Below are 21,558 nucleotides of genomic sequence, written 5' to 3'. Positions count from 1 at the left end.
GATTAGGAGCCATATGAAATGAGTATTAACCAAATAACTGTTTATTATAGAGAAGAGAGGACACGTTGGGGGGCACGATGGGGATCTTTAAGTATTTAGTGAGCTCTTGTATGAAATAAAGGTTACACTTATTCTACTTGGCTCTAAAGGGCAGAATTCCTAGGGATGCAGATTTCAGTTCAACATGAGGAAAACATGATTAATAGTTCAAATTGGCCTAAAGTAGGAAAGATTGTTTTGGGCAGGAAGCTCCCCCATTGCTTGAAGTTTTCATATAGACTAAATGACCACTGGTGGAAGATGTTGCAGATGGGTCCTCTTTGCCTTGGGAGGTGGGTTGGAATAAGGAACTTTAGAAGTCTCTCTTCTAGTTGTAAGTCTAGATCAGTAGTTCCCAAACTTTTTTGGCCTACTGCCCCCTTTCCAAAAAAAATATTACTTAGCCCCCCAGAAATTAATTTAAAAAAAATTTTAATAACAATTAATAGGAAAGATAAATGCACCTGTGGCCATCACCCCCCTCCCCCACCCCGGATCACTGCAGCACTCACCAGGGGGCAGTAGCGCCCACTTTGGGAATCACTGGTCTAGATCTAGGTTTCTTTTACCCTTTGTACCTGGTTGTATGTGGGACAGATGCTTAAAGTCACTCTAAGGGATCTTCAGAAAGAGATGGCAGGGATCTCCTAAGGATCTCAGATCAAAAACTTTATTACTACTGATATATCCTATACCTGACAGGTGTGTATGTTGAAGTCATATCCCCTCCCACTTAAGAGTTGAGAAGGGGTTAATGAGATGAAGGACAGATGCTCAAAGGTGATAGTACATAGGGAAGGAGCGGCCACATCTGGCAGGCAGAAGCTAATGAATGAACATTTGTAGATCTTGGTTATCTCATTCATCTACATTTTTAAAATGTTGTTTCCCTGTTTACTTTCCTAAATTCCTTTATTTTCTACCTTGCCATGTCTCAGTAAGGCCAGTAAGAGAAAGGTTTTCATTTCGTGCCTAGGCCAATAGATCTGGAATGACTATCTATCTATCCCCAGGTTGAAGGCACAGGACCTCTCCATGGTCTTTTTAGTGAATAAAGAAACTCTTTTAGTGGGAGCATGGATTCAGTTGTGTGTGCCCTCAGAATTCCTCTCTGGGTCATTTCTTTGTGCCATGTCTACCCCCATTAGATAAGTGGTGTAGAAGAAAGTTATAGGGCATAGGGGGCAGAATTAAGAAAGTTCAAGTTGTGGTAGTAAAGGGTCAGGGAGCTGTCTTACCTGGGTAGGGGTGGATTCCATTGGCAAACACGGCTTCAGCTGCAGGCTGCCCATTAGCTTGTGGGGGAAGGCCAGTGAATCCGTTCACCCCGATGGGGGATGGGATGCTAGGCACAGCTGGTGCAGTGATGCCCGGAGGGGTACTACCACCTGGGAAATAGAGAGGGAGGAGAAAAAAGAGAAACACAGAGACAGCAAAGGTGAAGGATCCCAGGCCTTGTATAGACTCTTTCCTCACTGGCCTTCCCCTTTCTGAGGATTCAGTCTGACCTCCTCATTATCCCCTTCATAGGTCATGTTCAATCCAACCTATGAGCTTTTATTTGTGATATTCCTCCCTTCCCACCACCCCATGTAACTGAAATTCCCTTCCATCTCCTCTATACCTATTCAAATCTTACCCAGTCTTCAAGGTTCAGAACGAGTCCCATTAGAAGTCTTCTTCTTGAGTAATTAAGCCCACTGACCTCCCTTTCATTGAGTTCCTATAACACCTGAGGTCTGAATCACAGGTGTGTGGCCATGTAATGTGTGGCATTTTCTTCTAGTTGGTGATTGGATGTGAAGCTTGTCAGCCAAAGGAAGCTGTGCTCCCCTGGGAAAGGGGACATGTCTTTTCTAGGTCACAGTATGGTGGAGCACAAGGTTGGGAGAATATTGGTTGTTCAGTAAGGGCACATTTATAGAATGAACATTTCCTCTATTTTTTATCTGTATTATCAAGTCAGGAGCCTGTGAATGCTGCCTTTTCCCATCTCTCCCAACCAGATCTCCTAGATGGAGTTCTCACTGCTCAGGTAGACAGTCTTTGAGAAGTCAATACAGAGACTAACTATGGGTGTCTTCATTCCCATCGTGGTCTGTTTTATCCCACAGGAATGATGTATAAGTCAGGGTCTAACTCAGATAATGGTGAGAGTGACTATGATGAGGATGATAGTAAATGGGGATGACAATAACGCTACTGATGGTAGTGACAGTGATGGTGGTGATGAGGCTGGTAGTGATGGTAATGTGTGTGTGGTGATGACTGGGATGGTAATGAAAGAGAAGGAATGGAGGTGGTAGTGAAGTTGTTATTGATGCTGATGACAGTAATGGCAATGAAAACTGAAATAGTCTTGGTAATAAGGATAGTCAGGGCAATAATAGAGCCATAACAAGGCTATTGATGATGGGGATAGAGGATAGAATCTATCTACTTGTCTTTCTAAGTAATTAGAAGCAATAATAATACTAAATCCCTTGCCTCCTTCTAATCATAGCTCAAGGCCTACTCCTTAAAGTAGCCTTCCTATCCCTCCACTGACCAATATAAGAATCAATCCCATGAATCTGGTCTCAGAAGCACGTTTTTCACCCCTGTAAACATTGAACTAACTGCCCTAAGCCAATGTCTAGTCACCTCTGATGAGCAGAAAGACCTTTTTTGCCCATCTTTCCCCTTGCATGGGACCTCTGAGGTAGAACAACTTACCTGAGGTTGGGGTCATGGGGGCAGCTGCGAGGCCATTCATGTTGAGTGCTGCCATCTGCTGCATCTGGGCTGCGGCGAAGGCTGCCATGGGGTTCAGGTAGCCTCCTTGTGCTACGGATGCCATGATGGCCGCCTGCTGCTGCATCAGCTGGGGCAAAGGGAACGGGGAAAAAATATCACGCGCTCCCAGGTGGGGCTGTCCCCACCATTTTAGGGGATCATGACTCCCCTTAATATAGCTTCTCATCCTTATGTATCATATAATTTTTGTTCTATCCTTATATTCCTGGATTGGTGGTGGGATAGGATAGGAACTGAAAACCAATGGGTCACAGCTTGAGAAAGAATACTCAATCCTTTCAAAAATGATTTTGAAATTAGAGGAAATCATTTCCCCCTAACTACACTGATTGAACTTAGAGGGAGATATAGAACAGTGCAGAATTATCTCTATAAAAATATAAATTGAGGGCTTTTTGTGTTTTAAAAATTATAATCTTAGGAAGTGGGGATATTCTGAAAAATGCATATGTAGAATCTTCCATATGGGGATGAGACCAGATGCATGGGGAGAGCTGGGGGGAATATCCCAGGCTGGCAGAGCAGTGGACCATTGTTTGGGCAAATGATGTTAGGAATATCTTTGGGATACTCTGGGGAAAGTAAGGGCAGGCTGGAGGAGAGAGATAAGCATGTTGGACTGTCAACAAAGATACTAGGAACAAAGTAAAAAGGAGGAGGGGTGTCTAGTATATTTCAGTCTAGATATAGGAAAAGAACCAGGTCAAGAAGGTTCTTTAATAGATGAGAGACAGAGAGAGAGAGAAAAAAAGAGAGAGACAGAGACACAGAGACAGAGAAAGAGACAGAGAGCAGCAAAGAGGAAACTTTACACTTTCAATAACTAGTTCCTAAGGTCACTCTCAGAGAATCATAAAATGTTAGAAGCTACAAATAACTTGAGAAATCTAGTTCAACTTCATTTTCAAATGAGGAAATTGAGGCTCAGAAAAGGCAAGTGAATGTCTGAGGTTTCATAGCTCCTAGTGGCCAAGGCAGTGTTTCCTCCAAGAATTGAAAGGCAGAAGCTAGGTGTAGCATAGTGTCAGTTGTCACAGAATAGGTGCTTAATAAATGTTTATCAATTGTCAGATCGATTAGCCCAAAGAACCTTGACTTTGTGTTAAGGCCAAAGGGAAGATAGATGACAAAAGGTAGTTCCAGCAGTCACTGAAAGCCTGTACTATGGTGAGGTCCCCCTGGTCCCATGACTAGCTGATTGAGTATGTGAATTATACTTAGAAAATGTCTAATGGTCAAATTTGAACCCAGGTCCTCCCAACTCCAGGCCTGACACTCTATCTATTGTGTCAGCTGACTGCCTCAAAGCTCCTTACTTCTGATCTCTAGGTGACAGTTGTAGCACTCCATCTGCCTGTATGCCACTTTCTGGCTGTGATCTCTCTGAGCCTTAGTTTCCCCATCAGTAAAATGACAAAGGTGAACTTAGTGGTCTCTAAAACTCCTTCAGGCTTTATATCCTCAGTGAAATGGAAGTTGAGGTCATCTAACAACCAAATGGGGTATGTCACACAGCTTTTCCTCCTCTCCTGGATAATTTCATCATGACTTATCTTTAGAATCTAACATGATAACAGCTACTCACATTTCTATAGCAATTTTAAGGTTTACAAAGTTCTTTGTTGTAACTTTTTGAGCTGGTATTTCTGTCTCCGTTTCACAGATGAGGAAAGTAAGGCTGAGGAAAGTTATATATATATTTTTTTGGTCCAGTGTAGTATAACTACTTACTGTCAGAAGTGGGACTAGAACTTAGCTTTCTATTCTCTCTAAGCCTTGTGTAATCTGCAGAATACCAGATAGTCACCCTGTTTGCATGATAGTGTTAGAAGAAGAAATTCTTTATGGTCAGTAGTTATAGAGTCAAATAGGGCAAAACTGGCTACAAGGACAATAAAATAATCAACTCTGCCTTTACTTCTCTTATTTTGATTTTTAAAAAACCCTCTATTTTTCTTCCCTCCCAACTCTTTCAGAAGACCCTTCTCTATTATGGATTAGTAGAAGAGGCATTCAACTATCTGTTATGATAAAAGGCCACCAGGAAACTAGAAATATCTCTTTCAATAGCTTGTCAAGGGGCTTGATGTTCCACTGTTATAATTGAATTCCTTTGGGTTAAGTCTGTGACACTCCTTAAAATACACATTTTACTAGGATGGGAGTATGGGAGGAGGAAAAGAATAGTGTCATATATATAGTTTTTCCAGCACCTCTGGGTGTGAATGAGTTTAAGATGGGATTAGGTAGAAAATGGGGAAAGTAGGGCACTTGCCCCTAACAGAGAACAGTAACATGAGTGGAAAGAATGTAAAAAAAGGGTGTTTGGGAGTGGCCAATGATTTTTCTTTCTTGTCCTGGATTCTAGTCCTACTTCACCATTCCAGCCTTGGAACCTCAGGCAAACCACTTAATCTCCCTTGGGACCCCAGTTTCCTCGCTGTAAAATGATACATTTGGACTACCTACTCTCTGAGGTCTCTTCCCACTCTAAATCTTTGATCAGATCTATGTTCTTTCTAAACTTGTCTCCTCATCTGTAAAACAGGAATAATAATCCTTCTCTTGCCAACCTTGTTGTAAGCAGCAAATGAAATAATGCCCATGAAAGTGGCTTAAAATGCAATATGAATGTGAGTTATTATTATTATTATTATCTCTTATTTTACCCACAAGTTTTCCCCAATGCCCACCATCTATTTGGCTTTCTGGTCTACTTTCTCATTGGATTCCCCAATACCCTCCTCCAACTGAACTAATTAATATACCATTCTGATCAAAGGAGTAATTCCCACTTCTGCCCCTTCTGGAAGGCTGTTTCTACACAGTGGGAATTATTCTCTCATCTCTCTCTCTTCCTCTTCCCCAATCTGTGCTCTTCCCCTTCAGAATGGTTGCCTCTAGGAGAATGCAAACTCCTTGCAGACAGGTCAGGAATTGTCTTTTTTTGTTGTTGTTTCTTCTTTGTATCTCTAAAAGCTAACAATGTGCTTTTGCACATGGTAAACTTAATAAATGTATGTTGAATCAATGGATTAAACCTCCCTTCTTAAAGAAGCTTGCCCTGATTAACCCCACAACACTTGATTCACCTCCTTAGGCAGTCTCTCAGAGCTTCAATTAATTACTCTGTTTGCACTGTAGTTATTTGCACTGTTTTTACCTATTTGATTCCTGGAGAGTGGGAGTTTTCTTGTTTGCCCAGCCAAACCAGGGACTCTCCAAAGACTAGCTTTCTTCCCCCTTACCCTCTACATTGGACAAGGGCCTCACTGGAATGGGGCCCTATCTCTCTCATCAGATTAGGGCTTCTCCCATCATAAACTCTTTCAATCCCAGGACCAAAGCAGGGGCTCCCTGAGTTTGGGACCTGTGTCTCTTCTTTTCCCTCTGACTCTAAACAGGTGACTCAGGATGGGTCCTTGTAACTCTCTGAATCTCTCATTTGCTATTTCCAGGTTGCTTCCCCCTATCCACCACCACCCTAGACACCACCTCTCCTGTCCCAGAACCATTTCTACACTTACTGCCTGTGCATAGGCTCCATATGCCCCAAACTGGATGGCCATAGGGTTGAACATGCCCATCTGGCCCGCCATTTGCTGCATCCGCCTCATTGTGCGTTCCTTGTCTGTGTCTGCAAACTTGACGACCAGGCTAGACGAGGCTCCCTGAAGTGGGTGGAGAGGAAAGATTGTGAGACAGATACCAACTAGGGCCTCCCTCCCTCCCTCCCTCCCTCTCTTCTTCCCTTCCTCCCTGCCTCCATCTGGCAGTCCTAGGCGTCTTCCCTCCTTTAGCATGGTTTATGCCCCTGGTTCTAAACATCTCTTCTCCCTTTTCTTGAGATTGTGTCGAGATAGAATGTCTTAGGGAAATTCTTGTTGTCTCTAAGGTTCTGTGAATCCTAGAGAATCTCTTACATCAAACTATGATCACTTTTATCACTTTTCTATTTTCAGGGCAGAGGGAACAAAGAAGACTGGATCAGCTGTATCGTCAAACTTCCCCAAACACTCCTCCCTCAATTTAGGGAGTAGATTTAGAGTGATTCCAATGAGACACTGTGTTGTTTTGATTCTTAGATGCCCTAGAAAAGACCTCAGAGGTCATCTAGTTCTGCCATCCCATTTTACAGAGGAGAAAAGTGAGGCCTAGAGAGGTTACATGACTTACCTAAAGTCACACAGCTAATAAAATGTCTGAGGTAGGATTCAAATATAGCTACTGACTCAAATCCAGTGCTCTTCCCACTATACTACCCAGCTGAGGGGAGACCAGAGCTATAGGCTGCATCCCTAATATACAAAACCTACCAGCCATGAACTATTGGGAGTGACTTTATTCTTAAAAGTACGATGATCTGGCTAAAATTATTATCAATGATCTCTCTGGGCCCAGACAAAAAGAACAAAGGAGATGGGAATCCAGGACCTCAAGGCTCAACTAAACATTCAGTCATTTGATTGGACACTCTTTTTCTTTCCCCTCTCCTTCCAGATCACTCCATACTTCTCAGCCCCACGGCAACATAGAATAAAGAAGCTTACTGAAAGATGCTGGATGAAGGGTCCTCTTCCAGGAATCAGGAACCCTGGGTTCTAGTCTTGAATAGCAAAGTACCCTGTACTCAAATAGACTAAAATCCTGTCTTTGCTCCATCTCTTTGGCTCTCCCTATCACACACATATATATGGACCTCTCTCTCTCTCTCTCTCTCTCTCTCTCTCTCTCTCTCTAATTTTCATATACATATGTTAGCATAGCAATGGTATAATTTGACCCATGATTAATTTGTCAAATAATCTTTCCCAAGTCATTTGACATCTCTAGACCTTAATTGTCCCACCTGTAAAATCTCCCAGGAGTTTTATGAAGATCAAATTTGAAAAATGACATGAAAGTAATCTGGAAAGGAATATACACATGTATCTGAGATAAGATCAGAGGCTTTAGGGTTAGTTGGAAGGGACCACTGGAAATCATTAATGACCAAGCCCTTCATTTTACAGATTGGGAAACTGGGGACCAAAGAGTTTAAGTGACTTGGGCAAGATCACACAGCTTAGGATTTGAACCCTGGTCTTCTGACTACAAATCCATTACTCTTTCATTACCACATCCTGCCTCTTGGTGGACAGCATTGATCATTGTAATCACGATGATCCTTAGATTTGTACAGGGAAATAGGTTAGAGAGTCTGATCTATGATAGGAGTTGGGGAAGAAGGACTGCCTGTGATATGAAGTTCCAAATTAGGGGAATTATGTCATAATTTGCCCTTATTGTACCCTTCCCTCCCCCAGGTTCTAGTTGATTTCATTCTTGGCAAATGGATGGATATTGGAAGTGGGAAAATCATTGATCCTCCAACATCCTGCTCATAATTATGGCTCTTTGTCTGCTGAGTTTCCTAATGTGCACAATTCCTACTAATGATTACTGGACATGCTCCCTAAGGAGACTGTAGCATGGACATATTCTGGATCATTAAACCCACTGAGTAAAGCCCCGGGCTGCTATAAGGGAACTGACTGGATTGGGATCTCATGTTCAGAGACCGTAGTGTCTCAGGGCAGAGGAAGTCCCATTTGGACTCAATTCCTTTCCTCCAATCCTTCCTTCCTTGCCATACTGCTCTCTTCCCTGCCTCTACCCTCTTCCCTACCTTTGTTTCAGCTATGCCACTGCTATTTCCTCTTCTCCTCCTTCCATTTCTTGATACTGAACTTCTAATCTCCCCATTTTACTCATTCCCAGCCCTTCCTTTTCTGTACTCTGAAAGCGTTAAGGCCTTTCCCACAGATAGATCTTTTTCCCTCCAAGACCTTGCTCTCACCTTGCTCTTAGAACTTATGTGTGGCTTTGTTTGTATTTGTGTGTGTGCGCGCGCGTGCGCGTGCACATTTGTGATTGCTTCTTTGTGTGTGGGCATCCATTTGTTTGTCGTACCCAAATATGTATGCATCTGGGTGTTGATAATTGTATGGGAATGTATGTGTATATGTCTGATACCCATGAAGCAGCCTTCTTTAGGAAAAGGAAATTGGAAAAAAGCTTGTCTAGTACCATTCCAGTGGGCAGTCTGGACCAAGGAGATCAGCTCCCTGCCTGTTCTCAGACTCCCTAAAGACCATCCAGACATTCTCTTCAAGATGAGCCTAGGGCCCCTTCAGAAGTAGGGAAGGGAACATATAAGGTTCACCAGCATCCTCTTCTGTCTCCAATTCCTGAAGCATTCTTCCTACTTTATTGGCAGTGTGTGTGTATGCATGCAGGTGTGCATGTTCGTGCATGCGTATAAGTACTTTGTAAGTGTGTTATATGAATTGTGTTGAGTTGGGGGCCTACTTTTCTTACTTTTTCACTGGCTGTTTCCCCTCCTTGCCCAGCAAAGAGAAGAAAATGAATGGGAATGGATGGTATGAGCTCTCTTCTTTTCCCAATCCCCAACCCTGGGCCTTAGTGGCAAAAACTAATTTCCTGACCTGTCAGTGGCCTTGAAATAAAGTCTTTCTTAAATCTAGCCCCTTGTGAACTGAGCAGGAAATCTGAGCCTCAACTTTTGATAAAATGGCCAAGGCTTCTAAGTACGGTGAAAAGAACAGGACTTGCAATCAGGAGAACTAAGTTCAAATCCTAGCTGGCACTTAATGTTAAGTGATTATTTTGAAGAAAGTGATTTTGCGTGCAAAACATAATCAGAATATGAGTTATTATTACATGAACTCTTTTTCTTTCTGTCAAATTTAAAGACAAAGGTTTATACAGAACTTTCTTCATAACCATCTTGAGGGTAGAGTTGTTTTTTTTTTTCACCTTCTCTTCAGACTTGGAATTTTTTAAGGGTGAGGAACTCCCTAAATGGAAATCCCTTCCACCAATGCATATTGTCAACTTGTCTGTAATTTAGGACCTTGAAAAGTTGCCTGGGGTCCTTGAGAGGTTCAGTGAACTCACCCAGGGTTACCAGTTAGTGTGTGTCAGAAGCAGGATTTTCACTGAAGTCTGTCTGATTGTAAAGCTGGGCCTCTGCTACCACACCCCCTCTACTTTGGGTGGAAACTGCCTCAAGTGTTCCTGGTATTGTAAAATCATGATGGTGAGCCATGGAAAATCACTTTTTTTCTACATTTCTGTTTCCTGCAAAATAAAGAGTGTGATGACCTTCGAGGTCCCTTCCAGCTCTAATACAAGATGGCATCATTATTTTCCTTGAGGTCAGCACGAAGTCCAGAATATTTTTACCAATGCCAGTTGTTGGTAAATATCCATTTTTGACCTTGCCCCAGGCACTGGTCTTAGAATCACTGGGTAGAAAAAGCAGCAGAGGTATCAAAGCTGATCAGGTCAGCTCTGCTTTATAGATATCACAAAAACCAAGGCATGGGGCTGAGGACAACATATTGCTCTGGCAAAGCTGCTACCTACGATGAAAATGTAATTTGTAAGCAGCATTTGATGGGACTGCTGTTTTGTGGAATATTAGGAATAGAGTGGGGGAAAGAGCCATCAGAAGGTGACCTAGGCAGTTGGCAGATTTGGCAGTCAGAGCTGGCTAGGGTGTAGCCATTCCATTCATCGGTCTCATGACATGACTATCATCTCAGCTTTGCCAATAATGAGGGGAGACCTAACAGCACCTCTTATGATGAGACACTGGATAATGGGAGGTCCAGTATTAGGGTACGGATTTTGAAATGGGAAGGCACAGTGGATAGAATACTAGACATTGAGACAGGAAGACTTGAGTTCCCATCCTGCTTCAACCACTTACTAGCTGTATGATCCCTGGGCAAATCACTTCATCTCTCTCAGCCTTGGTTTCTTAATTTATAAAATGAAGATGATAATAAAGCCTACCTCCTGCGGTTGTTGTGAGAATCAAATGAGGAAATATATGTAAAATGGTTTACAAACCTTAAAGCCATAGATACATGTTAGCTATTAATGGTGGGTTAGTGTTGGGCAGGTTGAAAGCATTACCCATTAATGGCCAGAGGGATGGGTGCTGAGACTAGACTTGAACCCAGCTGGAAAAAGAGGGAAAGGAGTGGAGCTTTACCAGATCTTAGGTCCATTCCAGCCCTAACAACTGACTAACTATGCAATTATGAACAAGTCATTTAATTTAGCCTCGGTTTACTCATCTGTAACTTCAGGAATCTTATATTTTCTACTTTGAAGGGTCACTAAGGAAAATGCTTCATAAACCCTAAATGCTCACGTTATATAAATTTAAAAAATTAATATAAATGGGAATTGTATAATGTGGGACTGGGTCCAGACAGTTAATAGGAATGGGGGAAATGGTTCCTTTAAGGGAGACCAACCCAACGAATAGAATGAGATCTCTGTACTTTGGGAACGATTAGTTTCTGTACACTTTGTTAGCTACTTTGTGAAGCTCTTTACATCAGGCAAACAAAGCCAACTTGTCTTGATAGAGTCAAGGGAGTAGACCCAGGTAATTCTGGGATCCTGGGGGCTGGTGAAAAATGGAAATCTCTCGGTAAGAAACCCAAAGGAAAAACATGTCAAATAGCTATATCTTATTTCATTTTTTGAATATTTTTCAAATTTTTCAAAAATATTTCATATTTTTCCTTTTCTTATTTCATTGTTGGTCTGGCTCTTTCCCTCATGTATCTAGTCTCATAGCCAAACCATTTTTTGAAAATAGGGATTAAGAGCCAGGATAAGGAAAAGGGCGAGGGAAAACAGGAGGATCAAGTTTTCTAAGCTGTGAAATGGGAGTGTTGACCTAAATGACCTCTAAGATTCCTCTAGCTCTTAAATCTATGAATCTGTGATTCTCTAAGTCATGCCCAAGCCATATAGCCACAGTTACTCTCTGGGGCTCTTCCTGGGCCTCGCATTAGGAGAATGAGAAAGTGACATGGTACTTTTAGAGGGTGGAAGAGAGTCCCAAGTATCTCAGTTTGAAAGCCACAGACTGTGGGATCATAGCATTAGGACTAGAAGGGACTTAGAGGCCATCAACTCCAACTCCTTCTTTCTCAGATGAGGAAACTGAGGTCTAGAGAGACTAAGTAACTTGCACAGGGTCATGCAGCTAGTGTCTCTGGTAGGACTTAAACTCAAGTCTTTCTGATTCAATCTAGCCTGACTCAATCTAGCAGCAGACTCAATCAACCCCACAACACATAGCCTCTAACTAGGGCTTTTTTTTTTTCCATTCTGTGGACCCTCCTCTTAGTCTGCCTTCTGATTTCCCTGCTCTTTTGTTTGGTCTTGATTCTGCCCAGCTCCCCCTTCACTCCTTTCTGATTCCTCTTTCTCTTCCTTTCCTCCCTCCCCTCCGTTACCTCTGCCCCTCTACTTTGCTACTCTGCTCTATGTGGAGATACTCTTTGGGACTCTATTTTGGCTGACTTATGGCCAAAACCTTTATTACCAACGAGTCCCAGCTCCACGAAAGGAGAGATGGTATCATTCTTTGTCTTTGTTATATCCCCAAGGCCTAGTACAAGTGCCAGGTACATAGGAGGCACTTAATAAATGCTGACTGATTGATTGATTCACCTGCATGGAGAGAAGCAGCTGTGATATAGTAGAAAAAGGACATCAAGCTAGGCATCTAGATATCTGGATTCTAGTTATCTTTATGTTTTTCTTACAAATCCCAAACCACAAGTAAACTTAGGTTTCTCTCTAAGAGTAAGGTTTTTATACATACATACATACATACATACATATTAACACTGAATGCCAAAATAAATATAAGCTATTTTATCTATTAATTATCTATCTATTGTTGATAAATACCTATCAAAGAAACACTGCAACACAATGCATATCCAGTCAGTCTCTTAACTAGGAAGGCCTGGGTTCAAGTCCTGTCTGACTCAAGCTGGCTATGCAACCCTGGATAAGGCACTTAATCTCTTAGTGCTCTGGGCAACTCTCTAAAACAGTGAGTTGTGGAGAAGGGGTTGGACTGCATTGATAGAGGGAGGTCCTTTGGGAGTTCTTGAACTCATAACATCACAGGTCTGGTTACAGCTCATGTGTATTCCCACAAAAATGCATATCTTTAGGAAAGAAGATGGGATGGGATTGGACCAGATTTATCATTTCATGTCTGTGTTTACGTCTATATCTCAGAGTATTCAGGTTATCTGATATTGGAAAATGGTCTCATGGGTAGTGAAAGAAAGATGGATTAGGAATCAGAGCAGAGTAGAAATCTTGGCTCTTATCCTTATTAACCTGTGTGACTTCTGGCAAGTTATTTCACCTCCTGAAGCTCATTTTCCTCATTTGTGGAGATGATAAGGTGTCTGACTTGTGTAGGGAGTTGAAACTAGATATCCTCTAAGGCCTCTCCAGCCCTAGGCCTTTTTCCTAAATCAGAACTAGAAGCAATAGATGGAACTTGTAAAGGGACACATTTAGGCTTGACATACCCTCCTTTCCTGAAAACCTTCCTGACAATTGGAGCTGTCCAAAAGCAGGCTGCATTCTCCTTTCACCAGAGGTCTCCAAGCAAAGGCTGGATGACCACTTCAATGGTTATGGTCATGTGCAGGTTAGACTTGGTGGCCTTTAAGACCTCTTCCCATGCTAAGATTCTGTGATTTCTTTATTACTTTCAAGACTTTCCCAGAATGTTCACATCCAATATTTCATTGATTCTTCACTACAACACAGAACTACAGAGCACTGGTTTCATTATGCTCAATTTATTGATATAGAAACTAATCTTGGGCGAAGCTGGCAGTGGCTTGGGAGCCAGGCCTAGAGAGGGGAAGTCCTGGGTTCATATCTGGCCTCAGACACTTTATAGCTGTGTGATCCTGGACAAGTCACTTAATCCCCATTGCCTAGCCCTTATGGCTCTTCTGCTCTGGAACCAATATATAGTATTGATTCTAAGCAGAAGGTAAGGTTAAAAAAAACCTGATCTTCATAAAGGTTAAGTGACTTGCCCAAGGTAACAAGGGAAAAGCCTGGACAGATTTGAGTAGGATGCCTTATTAGCCCCTATTTACCTGCGGAGTGTTTTTAGAGACCTGTTGGGCTCCCTCATAGAAAAAAAGAGATCCTGTCAAATGACTTTTGCTTGTTTTTTGTTGTTGTTGTTTTTGTTTTACCCAAGCATCTGCCCCTTTCTCCTTCCTGGCTGGAGGAGATGAGGGAAGAAAAATGGCCTCTTCCCTCGGAGAGCTTGAGTTGATGAGATTGGTGGAGGTTAAGAGTGCCAGGTGCAGTTCTTTCTTGAGAGAGTTCAAATTGGCAGGTCTTTGGCACTAACTTTGATGTGTGCATGTACACATGCACAATATACCAGAACCACACAGTCACATAATCACGCACAAAATTCCACAACATGCCACACATTCACTTTCATATACTCAAAGTCACCTTTGGTTTTTCAGTATTAAAAATTTTTTTTCTTATCAATATTTTAGCAATTTGAGTTATTCCATTGATTCCCATTCAGAAAACCTTTACATTTTAAGTACTGAGCTCAATCTACTTCAATAACCTACTATGTATATGTCACTGTGTTAGGTATATGGGATACAAAAACACCTAATTGTATCTTGCACAGTGTTGAGGAGACAGATCTGATTGCTTCTTGCCCTTTCTCTAAACTTTACCTTCTTATCTCCCTATCTTGAAGAAGGAGCCCCCATTCTAAGTTTTGGTTCCCATACCTGACATTGAGTACCCATCCTGACCATGAGCCCATATTCCCAACCCTTAGCTCTCATTCCTGACACAGAGCTCTGGTTCCTGAACATGACCCCCCATATCAATCCATAGGTCCTCTTCTTAACCTTTTTCCTGATCCTTTACGCCAAATCCTATCTATACCTTTTGCCCTCTTCCCTATATGTCTCCATCTTGGAAGATCTTAATCTCAGTTTTTGGTACTCAGACATCATCACCAGTATTCAGCCCCCTCTATGCAGAACTCAGTCCTTTATTTCCATACTCTGTCTCTATCTGGAGCCCTTGAGTGTCTACCCCTAACACTGAAAACCCAACCTGTGAGGAAACGTCTTGAGGTGACTGAAGCTTGGGGGCTTTCAAAATGTCTGGGATTCCTCCCAGATGTAGGCAAATCCTATGGGCCCAATCAAACATCAGATATTAAAAGAGGATTTGGGTAAGACTGACTCTCAACACCCATAAAGATTGGGTCATTTAAGGAGGCTAAGAAACAGTAAGTCCAGACCCATGGACATTTTTGTGAAAACTTGGGACATCTACACCATAAGCTTGCTAAGTTTTTTTTTAATTAAACATCTCCATTTGATTTTATTTTAATCCTTTGTTTCCCTAGAGAGTCTAGCAGTAAAAATTCTCATTTATTATTATATGTACTATTACATAAAATATATATTATTATATTATGTTATTTTTATATTATTATAATATATTATTCTTTGTTCTCATATATAACATATACTACATTAGAAAAAAAAAGAAAAAAGGTCCCATGTGTATTTCAGAGACATTAGGGTAAGGGTTAAATTGAAAGCTGCATTCTCAAGTGGTCAGAGTTAAAAAATGACCCAAGTTCAAGAAGTGGGTCTTGACAGTCAACAACTGGAGGACCCAAGGGCAAAAAGCCTCTTTGTCCTCTCCCCCCAGCTGGCCTCTGGCAGGAGGGTTGTGGGGACCGGACCAGGGAACCAACTCCTGGTGTATGGAGACAACAAAGAATAGAATGAAATGCTGGATTTTGAATCCCCTTCAGTCAGTCAACAGGTCTTTCTTATGTGCTTTCTATGTGCCAGGCACTAAGCCAACTGTTCGCTAACCTCAGTCACTCTGGATACATGAATCCTCTCTCCAGATCTCATTTTCTTTATCTATAAACTGAAAAGACTAGACTACATGAATGACCTCTAAGGTCTGTTCTAGGTCTAGGACTCTGTGATATTTAAAGAGAGGAGATTATGACAAGGCATTAAAAACTGGGCAGAAAGCCTAGTTCATGGGGGAAAAAAGATCTTTGTTTAAATCTCGACTGACACTTGCTATTTCTTTGATCTTGGGCAAATTATTTTACCTCTAGAATAGGTTATCTTTGTGGTTCTTTTTAGTACTAAATTCTAGGACCCACAAACAAAGCATTTACATAATTGTGGGCCCTTGGCCCCCATATCTGGCCTTTATTCCTCATTCTCAAGCTCCCATCCCCAACTCTTATCCCTCATCAGTTGTACATTCATGGCGAGTTCTCCATCTTAGCAATCTTGAGTATTTAGCTGCTTCATGTTCGTACCAGGCCCCCATTCCCATTATTTTATTCCTCACACAGAACCTTTCCAAACTCAGTGTAGAAACATAGACCCTTACCACCCTCCTCAATCAGGCATTCAAGGGGCAGATAGGATTCTTGAGCCCTGGACAGCCATGTGTTTGGGGACAGGAATTGGCTTGCCCTCCCCTCCACCCCCAATCTGAGGATCTTCACTCACCGGCATGGTCTGGCTGCCATGCAAGGCGTTAATGGCAGCTTGGGCCTCAGCATGGGAGGAGTATTTCACAAAGGCACACCCTAGGAGGAAAGTGATCTGGTGAGAAAATGGACCTCTGGACCTTATTCAGTCCAAATCTTGACCCAAACCATGGAGAACCAGAGCAGAAGAGGGCAAGGAGAGATACATGGAGAGACAGAGAAAGACAAAGACAGAGACAGAGAGAGTCAGGAAGAGACACACTGAAGAAGAAAGAAACAGAGAGGGAGAGACAGAGAAAGGAGAGACAGGCAGAAGGTAAAGAGACTCCAATTTAACATGTTAGCTCCAGACCCATTACCCATTCTCTGCCACTTGGTAGCTTGGACAGAGGCATTTCTTTCTTCTAAATTCTGTTCTACATCCTTTTTCAGGAAGCTGTCCCTCACCTATTCCCACCCATGGCTTCAACAGTGAAAACCCTTCACAACACAGCCCCCCAGCTCAGTCTGGCAGCGATAGACACTGCCTGTAGTTCTCTAGCTGTATCCCATCTCTCTCTGTGTAGCTGGAGCCCCATGAAGGTGGTGGTTGCTCTTCCCTCATCAGATCAGCCCATTTCCTACCTTTGCTGTTGCCATCTGGCCCCCGAAGGATTGTACATTCCTCAATGTTTCCGAAGGCCTCAAAGAGCCGGCGAACGTCATCCTCAGATTGTTGCTTGTTGAGCATGCCAACAAAGAGTTTTCTGTCTTCTGGAACAAAATTAGGAGATGCTTACCGGGGTTCCAACTGGGGAGCCACGTGAGGACCAAGGGGGATTGAGGAGGCAGGAGATGTGGCGCTGGAGATTCTCAATCTCAGACCACATCATTCCTTCTCCTTCTGTTCTTTAGAGAAGGTTAGGACCACTCCATGAAAAAGCAGATAGATGGTCTTGGGTCACACCATGGGAAAGTGCTCCAGGGTTTGACTCCAGGTTCCAGATGCCCCTTCCCTCCCCCACCACACCTGGCCTTCCACACCATCTCCCTCCCACATTGCTCCCACATCCCCTTGCCATATTGCTTTCAAAAAACTTTAATTTCCAAAATTTGCATTCCTTAGTGTCAAACATAATAATACAGGGTAGACTTTCATACACACACATCTATACACACCCACGTCTCTCTCCCCTACGCACACCTATATAACCAAGCATGCACAGATGTGTCCAAGTTTGTATACAAGCAGATTCTCCACCCTTCCGCATAGAAGAGAATTACAGTTTCCCCAAGAAACCCAGTTTCAGTGTTGTTTGATGCCTGAGCCGGTGCTCAGCCATAGCCTTCAGAGCTGAGAGGGCTTTATTCTACATGTATAAGCACGCACACAGGCAGATACAAATGCACTCATGCACACTTACCTGCACATACCCACACAACCATATGCAAGCACATGCAAAAATGTGCCCCCACAGGTCTACAGGTACACACACAAAGGCAGAAAGAGCACATACTGAGAGCAGATATACAAGCACATACACCAGCTCATGAGGGCACACAGGGACAGAGACAAGCAGAGCATAAATGGACAGACAAGTATCCAAAGGCCTCAGGGGCATGACCCTCTGCAGGGAGCTATTTACTCTCCTCCCACCAGGAGCTATTCACTGCAGGTGGTACTGCCCAAATACCTACATGCAGGCTTTTTCTCCCCCATCCATCCATCCAACCATCATATTAGATACACTGACTGAAGTCAATTCAAAATGAGATGATGGCAGTGATGGAGAAATGGAGACAAGGTGATTGTTCCTTTTCCTTCTCTTCTGCCAAACTTGGCTCAGAACCGCTGGTTTTTCTTTCTTTTTTTTTTTTTTCTTTTAAAACCCTTACCTTTTGTCTTAGTGTCAATTCTTTTTCTTTTTTTTTTTAAACCCTTACCTTCCATCTTAAAATCAATACTGTGGATTGGTTCCAAGGCAGAAGAGTGGTAAGGGTTAAGCAGTAAGGGGTTGAGTGACTTGAAAAGGGTCACACAGCTAGGAAGTGTCTGATATCAAATTTGAACCCAGGACCTCCTGATCCCAGGCTGGTGCTCTATCTACTATGCTGCCTAGCTGCCTCAAAACTGTATTTTTCCAGGAAGCCTTCTCTGATTCACCCTTACCTAATGTTTTCTTTAAACCTGTAAGGACTCCTTTTTTACACCCCATGTGTAGGTTTTATGCAGTGCCTTCATTTTATGTAAGAGAAAACTGGGGTAAAAGGCTGTTAAATGACTTACCCACGGTCACACAAGTAATCAATGTCAGAAGAACTCTGTCTGCTGAGCCAAAATGATACTGTACTAGGCTGCCTCCCACATTAGGTTTTGGTGCTTATTTACCCCAACCTAAGCCTAAAGGATCTATGCTCCATAGAAGCCTGGGGCATAGGGTCTCTCCCTTTTCTTTCCTCAGTCAAGTCATGGGCAAGTGCACCTTTTCAAGCCTGCTGTATGGTTTCAGTGGAAGGAGGGATCAAAGACCAAGCCAGACTCAGTCTCGAACTTTATTGTCTGGCCTGGAGAAATGTAGAGGCCAGCTGTGAGCAGAAGGCATTGATCCCTAGAGCCTCAGAGACTTGTGCCCCGTTCTCAAACGAACCCATTCCTAATCCTAGATCTTTTATTTCAGGCTTCCTTAGAAATCTGGATTCCCTTCCCCAGGGTTGGGTTCATGAAAGATCTCCTAAAGAATAATGGAAATTTGGAACTGGGTGTGGCTAGAGGAGAGGGGCATGGATTGATGAAAGGGAATAATGGAGCTCGAACACTAGAATGGGGGATGCCTGCTGCTAAGGTGGCCATTAGGTGGTCTTTGGAACTACCATCTTAATCCTCAGATTCGTTTGACCTCTGAGATACTACTTGTCTCTGAACAGCAAAGCTAAGGACAGCAGGAGAAATGGACTGATGCAGATCACAGAGCCAAGATGGAGGAAGAGGGGGGTACGGACAGAGGGGAAAGAGAAACAGTGAAAGATAAGGAATAGCATAAGATGTAGGTAAAGGGAGACAAAGCAGAAAGGACCAATAAAGAAGAAACTGGGGGATGAGGGTGGGAGAGTGGAAAATGGAGAGGGAGAGAGACAGACAGAAACAGAGAGAGGGAGAGAGACAGAGACAGAGTCAGAGAGAGAGAGTGGGAGAGGTGGAGAGAGACAGAGAATAGGGGAGAGAGGGAGAAAGAAGAAGAAGAAGAGCGAGAGAGGGGAAGCAAAGGTGATAGAAAAAATCAACATATTTTCTCTCTCAGAAGTGGTGATGACATTTCAGATCAAATTAAACTTGGGCTTTTAAAGACTTCAGTGGAGGTTATTGAAACTGTCTCTCTCTCTCTCTCTCTCTCTTTCTGTGTGTGTGTGTGTGTGTGTGTGTGTGTGTGTTCATAGTATGGATCTGCACTTCCCCCACCCCTAGGGATCAATGACTCTCCTCTCACCCAATGCCCCAGCCAGCCTTTGGGGCCAGAGCCTCCTTCTATTAAAGACCCTGATTAAATGGGATTTGCTGGAAGACAAAGAGGTGAAAACCTGCCAATTGCTAATCTCTCGCCCTCCTGCTTAAAAATTCCATTTCCTTCATTGGGAGGAAAAAAAAAAAAAAGGAAAGGAAAAAAGGGGAGAGAGAATTCTCCGCCTCTGCCTGATTTAAATTCTGGAGCTGCAGCCTGGTCCCCTTCTCCCTCTCCTGACGTCTGAATATATTCCTTTATTATCATTATTACAGCTTTCTGATTGCATTAAAATTCATCCACACGCTCCTCTCCACATCGCCACTTTTCTTTTGCCAGTGTTTTTTTTTTTTGCCAACTCTCTCTTTACCCCTACCCCCAATCTACCTGCCCCCTCCCCAATCTGCTTCTTGCATTGATAAGGTAACTCCCTCTTAGGAGCACTTCTAAATTTGGGGTGGGGTTGGGCCTTTGCCTCCTGAGATGAGGATCACAAAGTACTTCCTTCCAGAAGGTTGTTGTCCACAGAAGAAACCTGACTTCAAGGGGACCTCCTCCAGGAAGCTTCGCTGGATAATGCTTATACAATTCTGATGATTGCTCTCCTTGGGATGCCCAGTGTGATCAGTTTGCACATTGTATACACTTATGGATTGTTCTGTAAGATTTCCTACATCTTCTGCTGGAAGTCACTTGCATATGGGGATTGAGGGCTCTCTAAGACTTGTCCTCCTTAGAGGTTTCAGGGGGCATGGAGATCAAGGCCAAAGATGGTGAGGGGAGCAGGCAAACTTTCTGGCTGGTCTAGTCTATTGATGAATATTAGGAATATTAGGACATAGCCTTGGGGATAAGAAGATAGAAGAGCTTTAGAGCTGCAGGAGGAGGGTCATGACAGCCAGTACCTCTCCTCATTCATAACCAAGAACCCAAGAGGGACAACTTTCGGATTACCTCCTCTCAACACATTGCCTCTTCTAACTCACAATGCTGCAGGCACCTACCACATGCATGCATTGGGATGTGTGATGGCAATACGGCCAAAGTTTGGGATTTGAACTCCATCTTGGCTAGTCAGTTTCACACCCAATAAAACTCCATTTCTTGGGCTCGGAGAGAGTCTCTAATCTCAGTCACTGACTAACCTCTAATCCTGGGCATAATCTAACCTCTTAACTTCACAGGCTATTTCAAAAACCTTAATCAATGGTCACAAGGGGAAATGGATGACTGTGTGGATGGTTCAGTGTAGTATATCCCCACATCTAGAAATTTATATTAAAGTCCACATCACTCTGAGAGGACTCGGGCATCGTGACCTTATGTGAAAGATGCCACATGCTAATTCAGTACAAACAAGAGCAGAGATATTCGTCTATTATCCTCAATATCTCCATTTATATATATGCAGATTTCTTAAGTCTAGGTCAAGAAAACATTAAGAATGTTGACCAATGCAAAAAAAAAATAATCCTCTTATTTTAATAAAATTCACCAAATTGTAGAATCTCAAAGTTGGAAGGGACCTTAGGGGCTATCTAATCTAACTCATAGCTTGACTAAAAGTTCTTCTACAAGGTTCATGACAAGTGGTCATCCAGACCTTTGGCTTTTACTCAAAATCTCCACTGAGGGGGAAAGCCTATGATTTCCTAAGGAAACCTATTCTACTTTCAGAAAGCTGTCTTGGGAGGTTTTTCCTTACCTCAAGGTACTTTACTTAAATTTATTTCTTTGAAACTTCTCCCACATTGTTCCTGGGGCAAGAGGATCATGCTTTCCTACTTTTGGAGGCCAAAAAGTACC

General features: G+C 42.8%; 1 protein-coding gene across 1 annotated transcript in view; it reads right to left on the bottom strand.

Moving 5' to 3' along the window:
- Window positions 1–21,558, bottom strand: part of CELF4 (CUGBP Elav-like family member 4) — a 557,691-nt gene that overhangs the window by 7,463 nt on the left and 528,670 nt on the right. The window contains exons 9-13 of the mRNA XM_044681738.1: window positions 16,901–17,026; window positions 16,296–16,375; window positions 6,363–6,506; window positions 2,755–2,902; window positions 1,278–1,427 (exon numbers count right to left, since the gene is read on the bottom strand). Coding sequence (XP_044537673.1) covers window positions 1,278–1,427; window positions 2,755–2,902; window positions 6,363–6,506; window positions 16,296–16,375; window positions 16,901–17,026 — 648 coding nt within the window. The remainder of the gene's footprint in view (window positions 1–1,277; window positions 1,428–2,754; window positions 2,903–6,362; window positions 6,507–16,295; window positions 16,376–16,900; window positions 17,027–21,558) is intronic.

Source organism: Gracilinanus agilis, chromosome 1 (assembly GCF_016433145.1).
Source record: "Gracilinanus agilis isolate LMUSP501 chromosome 1, AgileGrace, whole genome shotgun sequence".
Classification (NCBI taxonomy): Eukaryota; Metazoa; Chordata; class Mammalia; order Didelphimorphia; family Didelphidae; genus Gracilinanus; species Gracilinanus agilis.
The sequence above is the reverse complement of the archived record's forward strand: the minus strand, read 5'-3'. Positions and strand labels throughout refer to the sequence as shown.